The sequence below is a fragment of the Chroicocephalus ridibundus genome, chromosome 23 (assembly GCF_963924245.1).
Source record: "Chroicocephalus ridibundus chromosome 23, bChrRid1.1, whole genome shotgun sequence".
Classification (NCBI taxonomy): domain Eukaryota; kingdom Metazoa; phylum Chordata; class Aves; order Charadriiformes; family Laridae; genus Chroicocephalus; species Chroicocephalus ridibundus.
In genome coordinates this window covers 5,064,327-5,089,313 of record NC_086306.1, presented here as the reverse complement: position 1 = coordinate 5,089,313, position 24,987 = coordinate 5,064,327, and the positions used below count along the sequence as shown (strand labels likewise).

Below are 24,987 nucleotides of genomic sequence, written 5' to 3'. Positions count from 1 at the left end.
AACCCGGGATAACAGGGGGTCTCCTCCCTGCCGCTCCCCTGGCCCGGATACATGGATAAGCCTGGGAAGGGCTCAGGGGAGCTGGCAGCAGCCGGGGCAGGTGATGGTCAGAGGTGGTTTCTAACAGAAGGTGCCGCTCAGGAGAAAGAGAGCCCTTGCACGTGGTTTTCCATCTCCTTCCTCCTCGGCAGCTTTCAAAGGCTCTAAAAATAAACTTCCCTCACGCCTCAGGCAGCGTGAGCAAAGCCAAGGTTTCCCTGGAAAGTGTCGGCGGGAGCTGGGTGCCCTTTCTGGGGGGCACAGAGCGGCTTGTGTGTGAGTTGGGCCCCCCCGACCCTGCGCTGCGGTGGACTGACTGCCCCGTGGGGCAGCCGGAGGAGTCGGGGCGAACAGTGTTTTCCTCAATTTGAGTGTTTCCCCCTGTTTCCTGCCCCCCAACCTCCCCCTTTATCTCCCCCCCATGCTGTTTAGACCTGTGAAACCGACAGATCCATGCGGTGCAAATTGTGAGTCAAACGGTTTTGAAGGAAAACAGCTTAAATAGTCAAAACATGCCCTTGTCTTTCGTTAGGGTGTTTCCACTGCATTTCTCCCTCTGTGATTCTTTTCTCTGCCGGCCGGGGGGGATGGACCTGCCCGCCCTGGGGATGTCCGGGGCTTTGGGCTGTGTGGGGTCGGGATGAAAGTCGGTCTCACCTGCAAAGCAGGGGGGAGAAGCCGTGGGGCACGGGCTGGGAGTGGGGCTGGGTGGATTATCTCCTCCTCTCCAACACCCCCATGTTTGCCGGAGGCCAAGTCGCCGCTTTTCCATGCATGGGTTATCCCAGCTGCACAGCGGAGATAACGCCGCTCGCCCGCATGGCAAAGCGCTTGCGGGGCTGGGAACAACCAGGGCCAGGTGGAAGGATGTCCCCAAAGGGGACCTTGGTGTGCCGTGATAAATGGTTTGTGGCTTGGGGGGGGGTGACGTGAGAGGGGCACGGTGAAGCCCTGTGCCGCGTTGCCGCTCACCGGCGATGAAAACCCTCCGAGCGCTGCTGAGCCGGGCACTCCCAGAGGCTACGGAAGTTTTTAAAAATTTATTTATAAATAAAAACATAAAATTACCAGTAGTTTACATCGGTCACCAGAAATAACATCCGAAAAACCTGCAGAAAAATAATTATCTGTACAGGCGGAGCCCGGCCAGCCACGGAGCGGGCAGGGCGGCCGCGGCTCAACCGGGAGCGACACAGCTGCGATGCAGACGGTCACACACAGCGTTGTGCAAAAGGCAGCACGTCGACGCCTCCGGGCGATCACATCACACAGCGCTGGCTGGGGGGACACACACGGGGCTGGGGTGATGGGGACTGGGGCTGGGGACACGGGGCCAGCAGGAGCAGGGCTGGGCAGGCGGGGAGGGCTCTGCCCCCCTCGCCACCCCCGGCGTGTTTGGCACTAGAAAGCTCCTGCTCGCCGTGCGCTGGCTCTGACGTGGGGTGGGGAGGGGGTGCAGAGCCCTTGGTGCGGGGTTATGGCTTGGATGATGCAGAAAATCCCTTCTGGCTTCGCGAGCCGGAGCGCAGCCAGGTGCCGTCCTTCATCCCCGATCCTTCGGCTCTCCAAAGCATCCCTCCGCAGGGCTGGGCAGAGGCCGGCTCACCCGGCGTGGCCCCGACCTACAGCTGTAGGGCTGGAACTGGGATTTGAGGTTGGCTTTCCTCCCGCGGACCCTGGCTAAGGATCGGCTTGTGCTGTGCGCTGGGACTGTCCGGGATGCCCCGGAGTGGCATGGTGGGGTGTGGAAGGCACAGACTGGTTTCCATGTGTGGCCTGTGGGGTGAGGGATGCTGAATTTTGCTGCTTGTGCACAGCTTTGAGCCCTTGGCCAAATTTTTGGTATGGGATCACGCAAGAACCCCACCCCTGCAACCCTGGGATGGGGCTTCCCGGGCTGGTGCCCAGCTCGCTAGTGGGCAAACAAATGTATTGCAGTAAAAATACCACTGGATTTGCACAAAGTGATCCCGGCTGGAGACCTCCACCTTGGCAAGCTGGATGCCACCTGATGCCCTCCCGGCTGCAGGGGGACGGGAGAGTCACCGCTGGTGATGTGCAATGGAGCCTTGTTATCCGCTTGCGGGCGGCAGGAGGAAATTTTAAGAGCTGGGGTAGAAAACATAACAAAAGTGGTTGGTTTGGGTTGTTTAACCCGCTCCCGTTGCCAGGTTCCCATGGACATAAGGGCACGGGAGGAGATAAGGCAGCCGGGGTTCCCAGGAGGGACGGTCGCAGTGCGCAAGTGAGAGCGTGTGGGGTCAGGGGGCAACGACAGCCCATCTCCCCCCTGATCCCTCAGGTCAGACTGTGGCTTGGAGATTTCTGTTAATTCTTCAATCCAGTTGCCCGTCTGGCAGCTGGAGAAAAGGGACACAGAGCCCTTGTCCGTCAGGGTGGGGAGCGCTGGGCTCGCCATGGCTGTGCGGGTCCGGGGAGGAGGGATGTGCTGTGGCCCAGGGATGGGACGGGTGCAGGGTGGGCTGTGCTCGTTAGTGAAAGGTGATTTCGGTGGGGGTGTCGGCTGTAACGAGGTGGAGGGTGCGCGTGGGTCCTTCCTGAGGCTCTACGGCAGCCGAAGGACAAGAGAAGTGGATGTGCAGCCTGCACCGCGGCAGGAGGCGGCACCTCGGTCCCACAGTGCCCCGGAGATCGGCACCGACCGGAGGAAGGTTAAGGAGGTGTGAGAGCAGCGCGGAGCTTCCTCGGGGCTGTGGACGGTGGGAAGGGCTGTGGCGTCCCTGTCCCCAGAGCTGTGCCGTCACGGCGTCCCCCCCAGCCTGGAGCAGAGGATCCCCTGGGAGTTTTGCATCATCGGGAGACTATTTGCTGAAGTCCTGTTCCCTGACCGCTCCCGTCACCGGCTTCTCAGTCCTACAAGGGGGCAGAAGGGATGCTGCCGAGGCGGCAGCAGGGGCACGGGGGAGCTGCTGGCACGTCACCATTGGCACGAGTTGCTTGTTCACCTCTGTAACACGACAGGCGACGGAGGGCACCGCCACGGTGCGACACGGGGAGGGGAGAAGGGCTGGTGAGCTGGCCAGGCCACCAGCTCCACTAATAAATACATGGCTCATCTGAACTGTACAAGGCATGGACCGACCGAGCCGCGGGGCAGCGCTTCTCGCCTGGAAGAGATGCCAACCCCTAAGCTGCAGGGAGAAGGCAGACCTGGCTCAGATCTCAGTGGCGATGATGTCCTCGTAGGGGACGTCGGCGCCCGGTATGTCCAGCTCGATGGGCTCCTTGCCATCTTCCCCTGCAGCAAGCTGCTGGAGCATCTTCTCTAGGTTCTGGTTCCTCTTGTACATGTGCAGGTAGCTCTGCTGCAGCTGCTTCTGGTAGTGAATCACCTTCTCCTTCTCCTCCTTCCACGTCTGCCGCTCGTGCTGGAAGCTGGAGGTCATCTGCTCGTTGTTGTCCTGCTCAGCCTTCAGCTCTGCCCTCAGCCTCTCCACCTCTCCCTGCAGGGCTTGAGCATCGTCCGCCATGGCGCAGGGCCTGGCCACCTCCCGGGCTTCGTTCAGCTGCTCCTTGAGGACGGCGAGCTCCGTCCGCAGGTCCACGATCTCCTGCTCCAGCAGGTTCACCTTCTCCCTCAGCAGCTCGGACTCGTTCTTCTTGCGCTGGAGCTCGTTCTCGCACACCTCCAGCTCCATGGCTTTGGTGCGCAGGGAGCCCTCCAGGTCCTGGGTCTTCATCTCCAGCCCTTCCATCTTCAGCCTCACCTCCTTCAGCTGAGCCTTCAGGCTGAGGATCTCGGTGGTCTTGGTGTTGAGCTCCGTCTGCGACTCCTTCAGCTGCTGCTTCAGGAGGGAGATCTCCCCCGACTTCTGGCACACCTGCGGGGAGGGACGCAGCACCCGAGTTAGGGCTGTGCCTTGGAGAATGCCAGCAGCACCCGCGGTACCCCGTGCAAACCATGCGGGACACAGCCGGGGTTTGGCATGCAGAAACCAAGGCCGTGAAATCCCACCCAGGGAGATGCCCCAGCACAGAGAGTGATGCCCCAGGCTCTCAGTGGGGCTGGAGGGGGCCCCAAGCTCTCCCTGCGTCAACACCCCAGGATTTAGTGAGCTGACACACCTCAGCTGAGGTGTGGAAACGGATGGCGTTGAGGAAGTGCTTCAAGTCTCAATACCCCGTCCAACACCACGGCTCATGCGGTCAGTTAAACTCGCTGAGCTTGTTTCGCCAAACAGACACCCAGCTGCACCCTGCAAAATCCCAGCTGGGAGCCAAGCACGTAAATCTGGCTGGAGCATCCCGCTGGAGCCTAAAGCGTGGCTGGTACAGCCGCTCCCCGAGACGGCTGCTGGGGGTTCGGTGTCCAGCCGCTCCTGGTGGGACCCTGCAGCTGCAATTTCGGTAGGGCTGGTGTCCAGCCTGGGAAAGTGGTTCGAAAATGCAAATAAACTAGAGATACTGACAGCCACGTGAGAAATCCTCGCATGCGAGGGAGCGAAGGTGAACCCCACGCTCCTCGAAGCATGTCGGGCAACAGCTCTGCCTCTCCCTGTGTGGCCGCAGTGAAATGCTGTCGGTGGATGTTATTCAGGCGGGTGAGCAGGCTCGCTTCTGAATTTTCAGCGGTTTAATGGTCTTTGTTCAGCGATGCCCAATCAGTGAGAAAATTAAGCTTAAGCACAGAGTGGAAGGTTTTACTGCTCTCTAATAAACGACCACGGCAAGTCCAAGTAGTTCTTATTTACACATGGGAAGGCAGCTTTACTGCTCCTTTGGGGCAGGCAGCCTGAAAAACCCTGCGCTGGAGGTTGGAAATGCGAATTTATTTTAATGACTGGGGGTTTTATGCAGTAGTTGTTTCCTTATACGATGTGAAGTGCTGAGGGGTTAAGAGGGGCAGTGAGTCACTCAATTATAACTTGCAGAGCCTCCACGCGACAGACCAGGGCTCTCCTTGGCTTTAGTATCTGTCTCCTACAGCCTGGGCTTACTGTGGGCGCCATCTGCTCTGCTCACACCCTCCGTGGTGCCGCGGGATGCAGGTACAGAAATGAAGAGCTCCATGGGTTATTGCTGGTGCTGGAGCTATCGCCTTCCACGCGCACGCTTTGCTTTCAGCGTTGGCAGCCCCAGATATCTCTTGGTGCTACGGTGCCACTTACCTCCCACTGGGTCTCCTCCAGCGCCGGGGCGAAGCTGGTCTTCTCTTTCTCATAGGACCTCAGCTTGGTCTCCAGCAGGTTTTGCTCTTTCATGAGGTTCTCCAGCTCCTCCCGGAGCTGCTTCTTCTCCTGCTGCAGCTGGAACACCTGGAGGTGAAGGACCTGCTGCGTCCGCTGGGTTTTCTGTGAGGTTTGTTTGAGCTTGCTATTGCATTTCTGCTTGAGGCCCTCCAGCTCTTCCTTGCAGCGCCGCTGCTTCTCTTCATAAGCCTGGCAGGAGCTGACTTCCTTCTCCTCAAAGCTTGACTGAAGCTCCTGCAGCTCTCCCTCCCTCTCTAGCAGCTTCTGCTCCAGCTCCTGGATGGTGGACTCGTCTGTGGAGATGGGTGAACGGATGCAAGTGGTCTTCTCAGTGGCGTGGTGGTGAGAGGCTTTGCCAGGGTTGAGGATCTTGTTGCCCCCATCGGAGAAGGACATGGCCTTGAGGCTCATCATGTTGCTGTCCTGGATGATGGCGCACTGCAAGATGTTGTGGGCTGAGCCCCCGAAGCGGCTGATGGGTCCCATGGGCGTGACAAGGGGGTCGAGCTGGTAACTGCTGCTGGTGCTGTGGGTGGGGAGGCTGGACATGGAGTTCCTGCCGGCGTCGGACAGACCCCCCGAGCACAGCACCGGCTTCAGCTCCTGCTCCTTGGCTTTGTCCGAGGCGTGCAGCGGCTGGGAGAGATGACCCCCGTTCTCCGGGGAGGAGTGGAGGATGGCGCTGGACCGGGGCAGCACCGGCTTGAAGGCGGTGGGTCGTGCAGCCGGCTTCTCCGCGCCCTGGGGAGAAGAGCAGAACCCGTAAGCACAGCCCGACAGCACGTCATCTGTTGTCCCCCAACCCTTCTGCCCCCAAGGATAAGACCCCCATGGCGGGGATGGCCCCATCAAGGGCTCAAAGCTCAGGAGGATGCTGATGGCTAAATCTGCCTCTGCTGGGTTGGGGAATGAAGGGATACGGCTCGTATTGCCGATCCAAATCCCCAAAAGCAGAGGGTGGGCAGGGTGCCCTCAGCACGTCCCCGCTGCCCCTCTCCTCCCTCTTCCTCAGCACAAATCATTGTCTCTGAGCCTTCTCCTGGACCAGGACGGCCCTGAGGTGGGACCTGCACCTGCTCTGAGGGCAGATGTGGTCCAGTGGACAACCTCCCCCCGCCCCCGCCGTCCCCCCCCGAATCTGGGAACACCATCTTCCCTACTAACCACTTCCAGCTGGCTGGGGAAGGGCATCAGCTTCTGCGGCGTGGGCGTCCCGAAGTCCATGCCGCTCGTCCCGGCTTGGCTGCCCAGCTCCCCGCCGGCAAGCGAGGTATAGTCCGCTCGGTGGGAGCCGTGAGCTTTCTGGCTGACCTTGATGTAAAAGAAGTCCTCATTCTTGCTGCTTTTGGAGCTGGATTTGTGGCTGGAGTCCTGGGAGAAGCCGAAGCGGAGCAGCCCGTCCGAGTACCTGTTGAGCTTTTTCAGGTGGGATGACTTGCGGAGCTTGTACTGGGAAGCTCGGCAGTGCTTGCTGTGGAAGCTGTGGCCGGAGATGAGGCTACTGACACTGCCCATGCTGGTCCCGGGCCGGGGGCATGCAGCGGGGGGAGCGGAGCCCGGCTGAACCGTGGGGCGAAGGGTCCGGGCAGCAGATAGAGCCGGCTGCTGCTGCGATCATAGCAAAGACCTCGCTGCGCCCCGGAGCTGCCAGCCTGGGGGAGGCAAAGAGAGCACGGTGAGGACAAGCGGCGTGGGAGGCGGGTGCCATTCTGCGCCCGTGGTTTGGGCATCGGCGTGGGTGGTTTCTGACAGTATGAGTGTGTAAACATGTGCTTTACGTGCACGTTTGGGTGCAAGCTGGCAGGGGCACATGAAAGGGCTTGAGCAAAGGGGGTGCGTGCACCTCAGAGCACACTCTTACCCATGTGCGTGTCCGGGGATGGGTCAGTGTGCGTTGTGTGCAAATGAGCCGGTCGGCTCTCGGGAGGGTGCACAGGGAGAGGGACGCTTGCCGAGGCTGGTACCCGGCTGCCAGTCCTGGGCTGCTCTTCCCCATCCCAAAGCCCCGGGTGAAGGAGGGCGGCAGAGGAGGAAGGCAGGGAAGAGCAGGGCTTTCCCCTCTGCCTGGGGATGGCTCCGGGAGCCCCCCACGAGCCGCCTGCGTCTCCCAGGCTGGCTGGCACCTGCCGTGGCACAGCTCCATCCTGCCCTGCACCCACCACTGGGAGCTGCTGGGTACAGTCCAGCTCTTCCAACAAGCACCCGTGCCTCCTGCTTGTGCCATGCCGGATGGATCCCTTCTCCCGACAGCCGCGCGCTCGGTGCTGCGAGATGCAGTCACAGCCTCTCCTGCATCAGCCTGTCGCTCCCTGATTTCTCTCCAATTGTCAGTGCTCCTCTTAACCTACCTGAAAAGGGATGCTGTGAGGCTTAATTATGCTTCATGTCTGCGCAGCACTTAAGAAAACGAGAGGCGTTATGTGTGTGCTAAGTATTGTGATTACGGTTCAGAGGTATGCGGGGCTGTGCATTAATTCTCTTTGCTATGGGGGGAAAATACATAAAATAAAATCCTCCTGGCTCCTGGTGGCCTTTGCGATGCTCGGCTCCCATTGTCAGGGCTGTAATGGAGATGAACCTTCCATCTAGATAATTAAAGGGTGAGGTGGGGAGAAGGGGGAAGAGCCTCTCATGGGCAGAAGTTAGTCCCGAACCAAACTGAGCTAAATTCTGTTTGCACAGGATGATGAGAGGGACACGTTTCTGCTCTCCGCTGCATGCAGAACTGCTCAAGGCTCCCACTCCCGGTGGTGTCGGCGCCGTGCCCTCTGGTCCATGTTGGGCTCCCATCACCAGAACAGGTGTCCTGGGGGTAAAATGTGCCCTGGGAGAGGGCTGGGTGGTGGAGGGGACGCAGACACGGTGTGCCAGGGCATCCTCGCTGCCTCATCCTCAAGGTCTAGAGAGTTGCTCCTGTGCTTTTCCCATTCTTCATTATGTTCTGCCTTAGTCCTGCTCCCGTGCAGGCTCCTCTGCATCCTGAACAGGGCAACACAAACCTGTGCTCATCCCTCAGCTTTATTTGTTCTCCTTTCCTCTGGGCCCTGAGGACCCAGATTGATTAAGTGTCAAAGAAAAGTCCCAGCAAGACAGAATATCCTCTTTAATCCCTAAATCCATTTTTGGGGAGATTAAGAGAAGTAAGTAAGAACCAAGGTCTGAACTGCTGCCTGGATGCTGATGTGCTAAAAGTGATCGATGACTTTGGCTTCATTCATTTTTACAGGGTAAGAGGCATAATGTGCGCGGAGGGGGAGGAATCGCTGCAGGGAACGGGATAATTGGCACAGGAGGTTGCTCTGCCAGCGTGTGTTCCCGACACCAGGCTTGTGTGTACGCGCCTGCAGAAGAGAAAAGGCAGTGTCACAGCAGCCGAGCTGCCAACTATAGCGACAGCAGCCCCGAGACAGCGCTCAACATGTGCGAGTAGCGGGGGGGAAAAGCAGCCGGTGTATTTACAGACGCCTATGGCAGCGCTGTCAGGGAGGTTTGATGCCTTAAAGCACAGAGCGATGCAGGGTGCATGGATCTGGTGCTCCGGGGATGCCGGACTCGCTGTCCCTGTGGCCAGAGCAGCGAGTCCCCTTGGACAGACGCGCTTTTGGGTGCCTGCAGAAGACAGGAGAAACGTGGGGAGGGAGAGCTGGGACTTTCCAGCCTCTTGGCAGGAGGCGTTTCAATCAATCCCAGCCCTCCTACACATGCCTGAGAGGGTTGGGCACGTCTTTTTCTTCTTCTTCTTCTTCCCTCTTTCAATTTTAAAAACGAACACTTCGAAAGGCGTGGAGGAGTTGGCGTTCGTGCACAGCGTTAGCAGAAAGAGAAAGGCTCTGGAGACGGCACAGCCGGGAGCACAGCAAGGGAGCAGAGGGCACAGGTTCTGCTCCAGCTTCGGGACACCCCCAAAAGAAAAGGGGGGGATCAGACGTGTCCCCCTTCCTTGTTCAGCCTCTGTGGCACGTGCTTGCGTCTTCCCCTGCGTCAAATCTAGTGTGACTCTACAGGGAGCCAGATCGGTTTGCTGAGTCAAACAAAAAACTAGTCATTATGTACATACATATATATTTAGATGCACGTATATATGTATATTTTAAGGGCTTTTGCATGCTTGGCAACAGCCACGGTTCAGTTAGGTTAGGCATATTGCACAGTGCAAAAGGGGGTAGGAAAAAAAAAATAAAGAAAGCGATACTGAGAGAGCAGGGTCTGGAAACGCCCCGGCGATGGTGGGTGTCCCAGTCTGTGCTGGTGTAGGGGGGGGCTGCTGGAGGTGGGGTGCGTGCCGGGCTCAGTGGGGGTCTATGTCCGTGGGCACAAGCCGGGAGCTCACACTGTGGCGAGCAGTGCAGGCAGGCCAGAGAAGGGTATCGAGGCTGGGTGTTTGTGGGGTGCACGTTGTCCCCTGTGGGTCCACGTGTCCCCCACCGGCATGCGATGGCCGTGCCACCGAAGCCAACTGCGGCAGCCCCCCAGCCGCTCAGCTCCCGGCACTAAATGTGATTACTTTGAAACGTGATTTTCCCTGTCACTCACCAATTAACCAGGACAGAAAGCCAGAAAAGACACAAGCCTTTCCCTCTCGCTCTGCCGCCTCCAGCAAATGAGCCCTTCAAAGCCCTTTTGTTGGTGGGGTTGGGGGGTGGGGGCCGGGGCGATGGCGATGGCACGAGCCCCGTGTCGGTGGGACCCCCGGGGCGACGCTGTGCCTGTGCTGCGTGATCCGTCATGGGATGTCGAGGGGCTCTTAATGAACCCCATTGAGGTGAAGGGGTGAGCCGGGAGGTGGGGGGGTCCGGCAGTGATGGACCCCCCAGTAAACGCCTGGGCAGTGTGGGCAAAACCCATGGGATGAGGGGCTGAACGTGTCGATGCACCCACTCGTATTTTTGCAGAAACAGAGGGGGGAAAAAAATGAATGGCATCCCACATTCATTGCAGTCATGCCTACCCTGCAATTGCACGTGGGAGAGCGGCTCTCCCCATCGCCTCCTTTCTGAATGGGCTGCAGGAATTTAATCTTATCTCCTCGCAGCATAGTTTCTTTGAAGCCTTTCCCTCGTCCTTGCACCATTTTCGCAGGCGGTAGCTTTCTCTCTGCCTTCCCCAGACAGGTCATCTCAGCAAGAGCCTTCCTTTCCTTCCAGGCTTCGCGGCGTTACTCCCTCCCTGCTGATCCTGTTCTTCTCCCCTCGGTATGCGAAAGCTTCCTTCTCCCCTGCGCTCTCTCGCCTACTCTTTTTCCCCTCTTGAATTATTATTCATCATTTCTGTGCAGATGCACCCACACATTTGGGTGTTTGTTGGGAGATGCAGAGATAATACAGAAGCAGCAGCAGCTGCCAAGAGCCTGGATCCCGGAGCAGCCTCCTTCCTCTTTCCCTCCATCGCTGCCAGGTGATGTGCCCCTCTTTTACTTGGTGATTTGGGTCTTTGAGACACCAGGAATGTGACCCCAGGGGAAAAATCTGGCCATTTCCATGGTGAAAAGCCATGCACGTGCTACCTGGAGCATCTGACTGATGTTTAAATGAAGAGAACGGCTTAATCCAAAACTTGGGAGCGCGGCAATCCTACTGAGCTGGATTTGGGATCTGCGGTCAAAACCGAGTTCTGATTTCTGGACCCCCAAGCCCATGCCCTAACGAACACCATGCTGATGAGATGGACGCACCCTGGACTACATCAGCATCTGCCTGTCTCCGCTCAGACTTCGGAGCTCGGCCCGCTCTCCCCGTGCCCAGCTGGAGCCGGGCTCTCTGAATCCTGCTCATTTTGGTCTCCAAAGAAATGGCAGCAATAGGGCTTGGAGAGCCCCATCAGCAGAGGCGACCTTGCCCCCACCCTGTAATCTTCACCCTAATCGCGCTAATGGGGATGAATTCAAACACCGCCCAGGCAGACGCCATCCTTGCGGTGCTCAATTGTGGCTCGGTGCCGGCGAAGGGCCCCATTACAAGGCTTTCATTCACTCTAATTCATTGTCCCCCGCTCATTCATTGATATTCATTGGGATCATTTTGATCGGAGGCAGGGAGTGAATTGAGTGCAGGACTCACAAAGCGCACCATGTGTTCTGCCCTGATTTGCCATTAGTGAAGGGGGACACTCCAGATGAAGAATAACCAGCCTCAATTACATGTTACATCCACTCTAATAGCCCAGGAGTCCATCACACTTAATGTTATTTCAATGAACACTAAGAGAATTCACACCCACGGGCTGGTGCTTGTTAGAGGAGCCAGCAGTGGCTTTGGCAGGGAGTTGGGTGGGCTTCGTGCCAGTAGTAGACTGTACCGTGTCTCTGCCGGTGTCCCCCGGCAGCTGGGCTCTTACGCCGAGGCCGGTGATCCTGCTGCAGGCCCTGGAGGTGAAGGCGCAACGGCAATAGGAGGGAAAAAGGCAACAAAAGGGGATCTGCATCCGTTTTGAAGCCCATCGGCAGCACCGAGCGCTGCCTCTTTGCACCCAGCTCCTGCAGGAGAACGGCTCAGGTCGAGGTTACTTAAACCCCTTTTCTCCTGCCAGCCCTGCTGGAAAAGCCAAAAAATCAACGCTGAATTCCGCATCAGCTTTGGAAAGAGCTTGAAGGAGCTGCGTGTGCCACTCTTCCATCCACCAAGCAATTGAGGCAGCAGTCCTGACCGTGGATGAGTCAACAAGCGGCTTTAATGGGAGAGCAGGGCAAAATCGTCCCTGTGATGATGTAGGCGGCACTGAGGCGACTGGCTTGAGCTATGTTTGGGGAAGCCAGCACTAGAATAAGAGGAATTTCTCAAATTAACAATGAATCATATTGGCAGAGCGAGCTTTAGAGGATATCGGCTCAACACCCGCTGTGCTGTGCCTATTTCTCCACTGTCTGGTCCCTCGGTGGGGAGACGGCAGCGTTTCCGTGAGCGGGGAGAGGCTCCGGGCCCTGCCCGGGGACGATTGCTCAACCCACAGAAAATTGGTGTAAGTCAGCAAAGTCCCCTGACTTTCAACGTCTGCGTTTCTGCAGAGCCTCGTGCTTTCTCTCCAGCAAATGCTTACTGGACAGTTAGCCTGAGCACAAACTAGTAGCACCAGCAAATATGTGGGCTAGAAAAAGTGATGTATTATTCTTTCTGTCTCCCTAGCCCGAGAGGGATGTAGAAGGGAGACAAACCGGGATCGCTTGGCGCTGGTGGCCGAAAGGCTGTAACCCCAGCCGCCAGGCGTTTATTCCCAGGAAAAGCTGGTGTTTGGCCTGGCAGCCTGCGGGGAGTTACAGCCCGCAGGGAAGTCAGGAGATGAGCAAAGCGACTTGTGGGGAGAGGGATGGGGCAGCACAACCGGGCTCGGCACATCAGCAAACGACGCGGTGATGGGGGACAAAACATCGCCAGCTTCACCTGCTCCCACCTGCCAGCCCAGCAGTGCTCAGCGATGGGATGGTGTGATTAAAGGAAGGCTGTGCCGGGATGGTGATGCTCCCCGGCCAGCCTGTGAGCGCCGCTCCTGCCGACCCAGCGCTGCTTACGGAGCCAGCCCATGTTTTCTGCGCACAGAGCGACGAGGGATTTCTGGTGCCGAAACGCCTCGGCTCTCCCCCGCACAGCTGCAGTTTATATTAAATAGCTTCGTATGCAAGCAAATCCAAACAGCGTTATCAGGAGCTGGGCTTGAGACAGTCCCGGCCTCCCTCCTACTGTCCCTGTACCGCATCTGACCCCGGGGAGGGGTCGTTCCCAAGAGGAGCTGGTCCCGTACGATGCACTGCCCTCGCTGGATGCAAGCGCAGCAACAGCAGGGCATCATGGGAATATCCAAGCACTGCTCCGGGAGCCTGATCCTCTATGTTATCCCCACCTCAGCTTGGTCTACAGCTCTTTATGTTCCTGATGCCGTGTATTTCTCCAAGTAACCCTCACTCCTACCTGTGATGTCCCCAGCTCTCCCCTTACACCAGCCCAAAGGCTGATTCTCACTTTGTTTTAGGTTAAACGCAACTCCAAGATGCTCCAGCTCGAACCAACCTTGGCTCGACCACATGCGAAGACGCCCCACCCGTGCCACCCAGAAACACCCAGACCCCCTCGCAGCTCCGTCCCCGCTCCTGCCGGCAGCCTCGCGTCACACGGATTTGGGAGCTCAGCGGTGATTCAACAGCCGAGCACAGCACCCACACAAGTCATATCAGTCATGCTCCGGGTACAAAGGAAACACTTGTATGAGACATAGTTAAATATTCCTGGGGTGGAGAGAAAGATCTTTTCAGCTTACTTAATTCCTAAGAGCATCTGGCTTTTCCCACTAATGAGCAACTAATACTGCAATTAAAGCCCTGCTAATTGGAAACTCAGAAATGCTCTGGTCCCTGCTTTTGTCTTTCGCAGGTCTGGGGACTCGCCGGGGCTGTGGCAGGCACACCTGAGCTGCGACGCCAGCGCTGGGGAACGGCCACCACCTCCAGGCTGGTGACTTCACCCCCATCCCATGATAGGCTCCGTCACTCCGTGGGAAACAGCCGAGACCCCACCGTGCCATGGCACCCGGGGCACCGGTCACCGCCGGCTGCTCGCAGGACCCCCCTCTGTTAACGGGGCAAGTTTCGGGGAGGGGGTTTTGGCAGCCCTGGGGATGCTGCCGGGGAGAGGAGCCTCTTCCTCAGGGAGGACCTTGCAGAAGGTACCATCCACGGATGGATCCGTGAGGCTGGAAGGTGCGAAACGCCCGCTCCTTCCCTCGGAGGAGGGCGAGGGGGCCTTCGCGGCCCCGCCACGGGTTAGTTATTTTGGGAAGCGTCTGGGGCTGGCAGCTGGTGCCGGGGTGGGTGACAGCTGAGCACGGCTTTCACTTGGGATCTGCGAGGCCCCTTCTCGCGCATCTATTTCCGACCCTGTAAAACACAATCTGCCAGGGTGCGGGCATGGGGGGGGGGCGGGGGGGAGGAGGCACCCAAAAAAGCTGGTTACAAGGAACTGGCTTGCCCAAGGCAGCTCAGAGCCTCCGTACATCTTGCAGGTGCCTCCGAGCGTGGTTGGGAAGTTGCAGAGATGCTGTCCTTTAATTCCCGCGGCGAGGTCTGTGCCTGGTGCTAATTAGCGAAGCTGCAGCCCCGGTCCGCAGCCTGACCAGTGAGGTTTGGTGTCCTACACATCTCCCACGCGCCTTCTCCGGGGTCTAATTGATGGAAAGGGTTTGCCTGTCCAGCTAAAAATAGCAAGAACTTCATGTAACTTGAGCTGAGCCCTAAATACTTCTCCTCCCAGCTTTCCGCTTCCATGGGCTTTGCATGTGTCTTTCTCTGTCCCCCTAATGATGGATAAAACAGCAATGAGGGACAGTGAGCCCATTGCCCCCAGGTTATGACGAGATGGTAGCACCAAGGGTTTCTCCCACAAGCCAGCCCCTGACTAGCCACCAGGGAATACCTGGACTAAGGACTAAGGTTCCTTCATCTGCAAAACTCCCCCAAGAGCGTACAGGGGAGAAGCATCCTCTTCATGTACAGGGAAAATTTAGAAGTGGAGCTGCAGGCTGCCATGGAGACAGGGCTCTGTTTGCAATCTTCTCGCCTTCCATTGTCTCTCCTCCTCTCCCAAGCGGTTGAAAAGCAGCCAGGAGCGTGGCCCGTGTTGCCTCCCCGTGTTCCTGCTGGCCACGGTCGCCCAGCCCACCTTTGCTGTAAGTACTCAGGGGGCCCAGCTGGGTCTCCTCTCTGGTCCTCCGCCTCCTCTAGCCTTTTGGCACCTCCTTGGTGTATCCGGGGATCATAAAGCAAATCTGTGCTGCTTCTCCATCAGCCTTGTTGGGTTGATGTGCAACATGAGCACTGTCAGAATGCATGCACCCACCGTCTGCTCTCCCCTGCCCTTCTCTCACTGGTCATGGCCATGAGCAGCCAGAGGCTGAGATAGGGCTGGTTCTCGTGGGACATACTCCTAAAGTCATGGTCTGGAAACTGCCTGCTGCACTGGGAAGCTTTGGCTGCTTCCCTAAGAAAAAGGAGGGGAAATAACTGACCCTGACAGCAGCTAAACCCCCTCAATCTCTGTCCTTAGCAGTCAGTGTCAGAGGAAGAATTTCTCTGAGGCAGGACCTAAAGATCTTCCTGCAAACTAAACTTCTCCATGTCAAGTCTATGCTTAGCTCCACAACACTTGAGCTCTAAAACTAAGCTGTGCATTATTTCCATGCTGTCCTTCCTTGTTTGCGACACCAGTTATCCTGTGGCTTGTCTAAACGCTGGGTATTTTTGTACCCTGCATGATGCTCATCCAAGTGGGAGCCGAGAAAAGGCAACTTCTGCGTGTTGATGAGGAGCCAATCCCGGTCCTCGTTGCGAAAAGCATCTGCTGCGCTGCCGCTGTCTTCGCATCCTTCAACTCCCTCTCTTGCTCTCCAGAGCGCTACATGTCCCTGTCCCTGCTCTGCTCAACCAGGCTTCGATGCGGCAGCCACAGAAGGGGAAAAAAAAAAAAAAAAAAAAAGGCAAATTCAGCCCTCGCTTCCTATTTGCCGCCTCCTCTTTTTTTCAAACTTGGCCCGTTGTGAAAACCACCCCTTTAATGCCTGGCTGCCAAATAGAGCAATTCTCTCAATAGAGGAATGTACATCAAAGTTGCAAGGAATATTCAATTAACCTTTAAAGGAGATCATCCACACCTGGCTTACAGAGATGTCACTTAATTGTTTAAAAAAATAAACACATGCACTTGCGTTGCAGAGGAGCATGTCTGTTGAGACAGTTCGGGCTTCTGCCGCCGTTACCACTGATGTCTTGCTAAAAGGCAATTAAATGTCTAAACGTTCCTTCCAACTTGCATTCTGCGCCGGAACCTCTGGCATAGGCAATATGGCAAGTGGCCAAATTCGTCCCTTCTGCATCTAGGAAACCTCGATAAGCTTCTCTGAGAAATTGCCACTGCTGGCAAATAGCCCCGTGTCGTTGCACGACAGCAAACTAAGACGGACCTTTCGGAGGCTCATTCTCTTGCAGCAAGAGGGAGGCTCTCGGAGCTGAGCACCGCCGATGCCCTACAGGGCAGAGATGCTCAGTGCTCCAAAAGCCAGAGGTTCAGGAGATAAGGCTCTTCAATAAATGATTAAACCCCCTCTTACTCTCAGGAGGAGAGCGTGCACATGCATTGCTACCCTCTGCTGGAAGGAGCTGGCTTTCACAGAGGCCTTAGGCTGCTAAGGAGATGAATGGAGAACTCCTTTTAGCTCAGGAGGAAAACTTGTGTGCGTGAGGAAGAGGAAGGTCTGAACCGGAGTGCTGCTGTTGAGAGGACCCGGTTGCAAAGCCACGCAGGGTCGGCGTTTGCTCCCGCAGCTCGGGAGTAACCCCGGCACTGCTTGTGCATCGGGGTGCCCCCCTTCCCCCAGATTTTGCTCTCCAAAACCAGGCGATGGCCATGTGTGCACGCATTCAGGCCTTCCCCGAAACCATTTGTTGAGCCTTCCTGCACAAGGGGGGGGCGGGTTTCTTAGCGTGAGCAGGCATAAAAACCCAATGGTAGCAAACAATCATCTGCGTTGCTGGAAAGGAACACAGGAAAGACTTTGTGACCCACGTGCCAAATCTTTGTACATTCCCTGCTATTTTTAACTAATCCCTAATGGCAACCGTCCACTTTGGTCCTGCCCACTCCTCCCGGCCGCGCGCCTTCGCTGCTGCTCTCTCCGACCAGGGGACCGCGCGCTCCATGTCTCCTCCCTGCATCCTGCTCTGTCCCTGCCCGCAGAGGTCTTACACCTACTGGTCTCCTGGGAGAAGCCAGGACAGCAAACCCAAGGGCAGCCAGCAAACAGAAAACATCGAATAAATTAGGCAGGGGGGACTTTTAAGACCTCCCAAGAGAAGGAAATATTTACAAACACATGCGAGTCAGTGGTTAGGGGGGCTATTAAAAAAAAAAATAAAAAAAGCCTCCAAGTTTCCCGTCAGTGCTAAGCTTTTCCTGAGGGCTGGAGGATTAAGGTCCCACGCCTGTGGGTGCAGGGCATGGGCGGCACTGCCCCAGGAAAGCCCGGGTGGCTCCGTTATGGAGCAGTACAGGGCCACGCTCCCCTCCCTGCCACTCTGTGCCGCTTTGAGGAGCGATTATAGCACCGGTTTCCTGCAATGGCTGCAGTGATACTATCTTTTCACACTTGTCCACGCAGCACCTTGCACCATGGGCTCGGAGCTCTGCTGGGATGTCTGTGGGTGACAGCGTCCCATGGAGCCAAGCCTGGAGCTCAGCTCTCGCTGCCAGAGACAGGGACGGGTTTTTTTGAACGGTCTCAAGGGAGGCAGGTACGGGATCCAGCCCTCGACCGGGTTTTGCTCCCTGTTGCGCCGAGAGCGGCTGCTCGGCGGCTGCCCACCTCTCTGCATGCCGCGGATGCCTTACCTGAGCCTGTGCTGAGCATGACTGTACCTGCCCGCAGCAAAATAGAGGCTTTCAAAGAGGGGAAAACAGTGATTTAGGGCAAACGATATCATCAGAGCAAGGGCTTCGGGAGGCACGGGACGGGAGAGCAGCAGCAGCTCGCTGGGGCAGCATCCCTGCCTCTGCCGGGCCCCGCTCTGCAGCAGAGCATCTGCGAGGGACGGGCTTTCCCCTTTCTCACCAGTGCTGTGGTCTCTCTGCCCCAGCCTGGGCTGGGGGTCTGCCCCTGGCGGGGGGCTGGGGGTCTGCCCTGGAAGTCCCTACACCCGCTTGGGCGGCTCACAGCAGAGCTGGCTTTTCTTGAAATCTCATTTTCCTGCCCGAGTTTCACATTCATTTGCCTCCCACCGCTCCGCAGCGCTGCCTGCCAGGGAAGAGTGACTAAGGGGTGGGTGGAAAAGAACGACTCCAGACCAATTCAGCAGCCTGCGGTGCCAAGAGGAGGGGGTCACCCGGGGAGCAGGAGGGGCACCGGCACAGCTGGGGGCTCCGAGGACGAGGGAGCTGCCATGGCAGGGAGCGCAGCCCCTCGAGCGTGTGCGTGCTGTGGGGCTGCGGCTGGAAGCCCGGCAGGGAGCTGAGAGCATCCCCCGTAGCGTGCGATTGTGTTCCTGAGTGCACTTCTGCAGCTGCCATTAATTGCCCCCACCGCTGATTGCACCGATGATTTTGCACTTACAATTCTTTGTCCCACTGATTAATGGCCCTGGTGATTAATTGCAGGGGTGAGACCGCAGAGTGGCTAACGGAGGGCTCCGCAGACCCTTGGAAGAGCCTGGCTGCAGGCGTAGGTGTGAGCCGGGCAGGTCGGCGCGGTGGGACACGGAGGGGCTGGGGGAGACGGTGCTCGTCGGTGCGTGGCCGTGACCGCAGGCTGGTGTGGGAGGCTGGGGCCAGGCGAGGAGCAGCCGGGCAGGCTCTGCCCTGGCAATGGTTTCAAAGGGAGGTTAATCAGCGTCTGGAGCGATGGTATCAAAAAGACAGGATTAGTGGAGACTCGCGAGGACTTTTTTTTTTTTTTCTGCTCGTATTCCACTTGCCGCAGCCTTCAGTGAGGAAAACGAGCTCTCGGGAGGAATTTGGAGAGCCACGGAAACTACTGCAGAAACGCAAGCCTGCCCGGGAAAATGGGTCAGGTGCTGGTCCCTCTGCGGTGAGCACACTGAGTCACACGTGTAAGGAGTTCACAGGCCTCAGCTCACTTGTGAACCCAGGAGTGAGAGAGAAAAACCCCCTCAGCACTGCTCTGCTGGGGCAGACCTGGCTGAGAAGTGCCCAGGGCTTGGCACTGCTGGAAGGGGCTGACGCCAGGGCCAGGAGGGTGTTAGCAGATGGGAACAGCAGGAGATCAAATACAAACTCCCCAGGGAGAAAAGGGTTCGTAGCAGGGATGCAGTGGTAACGCCGCTGCAGCTGGGATCCAGGTGTGTGGGCACAGCCGTGCGGGGGAATCGGGGCTGGGGGGCTCTGGATGGGAGCTGTCAGGGCTCCCCCACAATCCTGGGCCAACTTCTGTCTGTGGGACCCTCCTGCCACTCCATTGGGAACCCGCAGCCGGGGCCAAACATGCCTGAACTATGAGGAAAAGTGAGGTGCTGTCTGCAGAACCCAAGCAGGCATCCGCGGCCCCTTCGGAAATGGCAAGGTGCAAGCTCCTCGGCTGGCTGAGCAAAGAAGGGAGCGTCGTGCTCCGAGCCTGGTGCCCATCTCCGTGCTTGTTCCCCACCGGAGTCGGCAGCTGCTGGGGCTGTGCAGATCTGGCACCAAACGCAGAGCATCAGCGGGGTGAGAAGTGACAGCCTGGAGACGACTTCTGCCACAGCCACGGCAACGCTCGGGCACTGCTTTTAAAGGCAGAGGTTAATCCCTGGCTTTCCAGGACCTGGGTGGGCACCCCCGGGAGCTGCAGTGACCTCCCCTCCCTGCTTTTACCTGTGTGCCCAAATAGGCACAGACCCTGCAGCCTGCACAGGACGCACGCACACCGAGGAAAGCACCGACAAACCCGCCTGGCCATGCCTATGTGCACCCAGGGAAAGGCTAAAACACTTCCAGCGATACCTGGCTGCATGCTCACACGCAATACCCGCATCCAGGTGCAATTAATATTGTCACACAGAGGAACCCGATGCCCACACGAGCCCCCGTTCTTGCTAATCCTCTTCCACCCATGCTGCCCACCCGCTTGCTGCCCGTCCCACCCCACGCACACTGGCGCTACCGGCAAATAATTTCTACCAGGAGCGGGCAGCCCCTTTCCCGGGGGTGGCTCAACGCTGATGACAACAAACCAAAGGCATCTGCCCCCTTTTTTTTTTTTTCCTCTTCCCGGAGAGTTTGGGGACTGTGTAACCAGAAGCAGCCTGAACCAAGGTGCTGAACAGGCAGAATTTTCTCGTTGCCTTGAAAAGAAGTTTTCCAGACTTCAGAGGGAAGTGGAAAGACGGAGCTGAGCCCTGTGGGAGCCGCTGGCGGCTTCGACCTGGCAGAGGGATGTGCAGCCGAGGCGGCGGGGGGGGGGGGGGGGGGGTAGGACACACACAAAACGACACACATTTAACCCTCTCTCCCGGGCAGCTCCGACCCCGCGGGCTCGGGCAGCGGCTCCGACCCTTTGTGCCCGTTGTCCCTTGTCACCGCTGGGTCGGGCCGGCAAAGCTGCAGCGCCGGGCACCCCCGGAGCTGCATCCCCGGTTAACCCCAAAGCGACGCGCTCCGGCTCGCAGCCCCTCGGGGAGCGAGGGGGGGTCCCGGCCGCGCAGCTCAGCGCATCCCCCCCCTCCCCGCCCCGTCCCCTGCCCGCAGCTCCCCGGGCAGCGGTACCCTGGGGGCCGGCAGCGTCACCTCCCTCCCCACCACCACCTCCTTCCCCGCGTCCCCCCCGTCCCCAGCCGCGGGGTTTCGCCCACCTCGGGTGGCCGCTGGCTGCTCGGCGCGGCGGCGCGGCGCTCGGCGGGGCTCCCGGTGCGGGCCCGGCAGCAGCATCCCCGGCGCGGCGGCGGAGGAGGAGCCTGCAGCCCCGCGCATCGGCCCGCCCCGCCGCAGCCCCCGGCCTTTGTGTCCCGGACCGCGGGGTGTCCGTGTCCCTCTCCCCCCGCCCCGTCGGTGGGTTGGGGAGCGGGGGGGTGCCTTTGCTCGCTAAAGGAGAGCAGGAGGTGAGGGGGCTTTGGGGGAACGCGGCCGGGTTTGGACCGTCGGTGCGGCCGGGGTTCGGGCTGGCGCCTTGGGAAGCTCGTCGGGAAAAGAGCCGAGAGCCCGGGGAAAGCAGCCAGCAGGGAGGGAGCTCGCCCGGCCGGGAAAGGTCTGGGCTGAAGTTCCTGTTTTGCTTGATTTGGAGCAGGGACTTGAAGCCGAGTCTCCGATATCCCCCGTTTTTGGGGTGAGCACCGGGCTGGGCCGGGGTGTGTCTCGCTCATGCCACAACTAGTCCTCCCGGCAGAAAGGAGGACGCGTTCCCCGGGCCTCTGACCACGGGGAACCGAATTGGCGGGACTGTGGCCACAGCCGTCCTAGGTGCAGCTGGGGAAACTGAGGCACGGTACCTGCAGACCTGCCCCATCCCTGGAGACGTTCAAGGCCAGGTTGGACGGGGCTTGGAGCAACCTGAGCTGGTGGGAGGTGTCCCTGCCCAGGGCAGGGGGGTGGAATGAGATGAGCTTTAAGGCCCCTTCCAGCCCGAACCATTCCATGATTCTATGATTCTGGGACCTACTTCAACCGCGACGGGCGCAGAGGCAGCTGCGCTGTCAGGTATCAGCAGAGGAGCCTCACCTTGCTCACGCTGATGCTCACTTAAGTGGCTTTGGCTTCTCAAACAAGCCACCCCCTTGGCTGTTCTGCTGCAAGTGCCCATCTGGATATGTTTATGGGCCGAAAAGCAAATAAAGGCAGGAGAAGGGGAGAGCTGAGCCACTGCAGCGTGTGCACGGGTGGCTGCCCCCATCCTGGCGCCAGTGCTGTCAAGCCTGGCAAGAGTTTGCTCTCTGCATAAGCAGGTACCTAAAACATCCCAAAAGCAGGCTGAGGTCAGTGCGGGCTGAGGACCTCCTGTGGGGCTGCGAATTGCTGTGCCAAGGTGGAGATGTGGGGGGAGCAGCCTCCTCACCCCTCCTGGCCTTTCCTTTACTGCTGAACAGTGGGGAGGGATGCTCTAAAGAAAAATCCCTGAGCGTTTCTGCTAAAGCACCTTCCTGAAGCGATTCAGGCTGGAGCCCTTGTACTGATTTCTGTAGCCCAAGCAGGCTGTGCTTGTCCACAGGCAAGGCCCATCCTCTTGTGAAGGTTTTTTTCCAATATCAGGAGGAAGCCGAGCGGGTACCCACACGGACTATGAATTCCCAAGCACCGAGCAGCGTTTGGCGTGTCCCGCTGCTCCCCGGTAGGCTGGAGCCCGGTCAGAGGTGCAGTTATATTCCCACATCCCTTCCGTCCCGGTACGTCTGCCCCTGGGGAAATCTGTTTGCCTCCTTTTTCCTCACCTAGTTGTTAATCTCTTCCTACACGGAGGCAGGTTTCCTGCCTGCCTGCGCTGAGCCAGGCCTGTTTGCCATCGCCAGCTGACGCAGCGCTCAGGAATTCGCTGGCTGGCTGGCAGCACATCTGGACTTGCCCCGCGCAGGGTGCTGCGTGGCCGCGTCCCGGTCAGGTATGCAGCAAGGGAGGCTCCCCCCCAGCTCCGGCACACACCTGCGGCTCTCCCGAGCCCCCCGTCGCCTCCTGCCCCTCTCAGTGCCGAGATGGAGTAGGGAAGGGGGTCTGGGAAGACGGGACCCCCAGCGTGAGCTGGCACATGACGGCGGGTGTCTGTCTGAATGGCAGGAAAGCCACACATTCCCTTCCCAAAGCCGGTGTGGGAAACCAGCCAGGGCACAGCATTGAGTGTGCACGTCCCTGCGCACACACAGCCCCAGCAGCAGCGCAGGGAGAGGCAGGTGGGCCCTGCAGGACCCCCAGGAGTGAGAGGACCGCAGGTCCTGAGGGACGGGGACTAAACCGGTCTCAAACTGGTCTGTGCACCCATCAGCCCGGTGGGACTGGACTCCTGTCTTGCGGACAGTCCCGCCGCGGTTGCCAGCCTTGGGCAGGGCTGGAGGAGAGCGGCTGGGGCTCGGCGCCGGGGTTTGCTTTGCTCCCGCTGCGGGAGCCCGGCCGGCGCCCCGCGAAGAGGCCGATGGTGCGAACCGGAGCAGCGAGGTCTGCCGCCGCCCTGCCTTCCACCAGCGCGCGCCCAAATCCCAGCCCGCGGCTCCCACTATCAGGGCATTTGACACCGAGCGAAAATAGTTACGCCGGGGTGGAGCACGGGAGAAGCGAGGCTTTAGCTCTGCACAAACCGCAGGGCTTTGATTTATGGAGCTGGCGCTCGGCAGACGAGATCCACCCCCCTGCTTTTTTTAATATTGTTTCCTGGCAGCTTAGTTGGTTTCTCTGCTGATTTGAGCAACGCTCCCACAATCCTGCGGGTGCCTCGTTGCCTTGAAAGCAGTCGGCTGGAATTTGCTATTTTAGGACCTAAAAATTGAAGAGAGGAAGAGGAAGCAGAAGAAGGAGAAGAAGAAGAAGTGGAGGAAGAAGAAGAAGAAGAAGAAGAAGAAGAAAGCGTATTCATGTGAGCGCAGAGGAATGGTTTAGCAGGATTTCACTCGAGGGGGAAAAGGCACAAAAAAATAATTATGATTCATTTTCAGTCGAGCGGAGCTTCGTGTTTCTATAGTAAGTCATAACAAAACAAGGGCGGCGAAGCCAAGAAGTTATTTGCACCAGATGGGCCAGCGGTTGTATCTGCAGCTTTTCAGGAATCGTCCTGACTTGGGCAGATTTTGCAGCCGGGAGTTCAGGGGTTCAACCACCATGGGGGGGGACGACACACAGGGTGGCAGGGGGGGCTGCAGCTCTGCTGTGTCCCTTGGCTGTCCCTGCCTGGCTGTCGGGGGGGGACCGCTGTCCCCCCATATCGTCACCCGATGGGCCCGGTTGCTGGAGCGGCTCCTCCTGGGCTGAAACTCGTCCTCCCCGGCTCATCCGTCCCATTCATGTCAGCACTCGCCCCGTCTGCCGTGTCCTCGCCCCCGCAAACGAGTCTGACGACGGGGTGTTGCCTCAGCTCCCCGAGTCACCTGGAAGCTTTCCCAGGGCAGGGGAGCCCCGGAGAGTAATAGTAAAGGGCCCTCGCGGAGATTTGGGTTATTGAGGATCGTGGGGTGCTCGGGCAGATGCAGAACCCCTGGGGTTCTGTCCTGCCAGCACGGAGCTTGGATTTCCCCGGTGCTGTGAGCTGAGCCCTGGTGAAAAACCTCCCTGCAAACACGTCCCTGTCTTCCACGTTCATTAACGGAGAAATGAAAAATTCCTCCGACAAAATCCAACCCCCCCAAAAAAAAAAAATTTAAAATACTCCACTTTTTTCACCCTCGCTGCAAAGAGGCGATGAAGCACCAGCGACTTGTTTCCTGGGGGTGGAATTTGGGCAGGGGGTGGATGAGATGCTCACCCGCCTCACTGGAGTCTGGCACCTCCGGCGGCTGCTGGCAGTGCCGGGACCGGCTGCGTTCAGGGCGCAGGTGAGTCAGTCCCCGATCCCTTCCACTCGATACTAGTCTTTCTTAATCACTTCGCATCGTCATCCTGGATACAGCCCTAAGTGGATTTGCATGGATAGATTGAATAAGAGTCCCCTCTCCCTTATATTTTAGGATAAAGGATAAGCAGAAATGACAAAGGCAGGATTTTTTCCTCTTTTTTTTTTTTTACTAACAAATTATTTACAAATCCATTGAAATTGGATATAACTTAGTTCATACTAATTTACTGCTCTGTTAGGGTAGTTCAAGATAATAAGATCAGCGATAAAAGCAAGAAGTAGGTGTATTTAATGACTTTTTCCCCTACAGAGCTATGAAGCAATATTGGAAGAGTGAGGCAAGGCTGGGAAAAGGAAATGAACCCGCAAAATGCTCCGGAGGGTTGGAGGGCTCAGATGGCACCCGGAGGAGCAGGATGAGGACGCCAGTATAATAAATAGTACCTTTTGCACATGAATTTTAAACAGCAATAGAAGCACGGGATGCGAAGCCAAGCCGGGAAGCCCTGGGAAGGGGCACCCAGTAGGTTCATCCTCCCGGGAAACACGGATGCTCCAGTGGGGGGATGCACCCTGCTTGGCCCTGCGCGGGGATTTGGAGGTGAAACGCAGCAGGGAAGAAGGAGCGTTGGGTGTTTGGTCGTTTCGGCTGGGCAGGTGCGTTACAAATCACAATTAGCCTGGGAACCTGCTCGGCATAATTGCGGCGGAGCTGCAGGGACACGTGCGCGCTCACACGGGCGATCCTGCAGAATGA

At 58.1% G+C, this 24,987-nt stretch overlaps 1 protein-coding gene across 1 annotated transcript; it reads right to left on the bottom strand.

Moving 5' to 3' along the window:
* Positions 1-1,064: 1,064 nt before the first annotated feature.
* Positions 1,065-20,706, bottom strand: LZTS1 (leucine zipper tumor suppressor 1). Its single transcript, XM_063358730.1, has 4 exons — positions 20,560-20,706; positions 6,414-6,901; positions 5,169-5,990; positions 1,065-3,881 (listed from the first exon to the last, which is right to left on the bottom strand). Exons 2-4 carry the CDS (start codon positions 6,762-6,764, stop codon positions 3,216-3,218), a joined length of 1,839 nt encoding a protein of 612 aa, XP_063214800.1. The 5' UTR covers positions 6,765-6,901; positions 20,560-20,706; the 3' UTR covers positions 1,065-3,215.
* Positions 20,707-24,987: the final 4,281 nt, after the last annotated feature.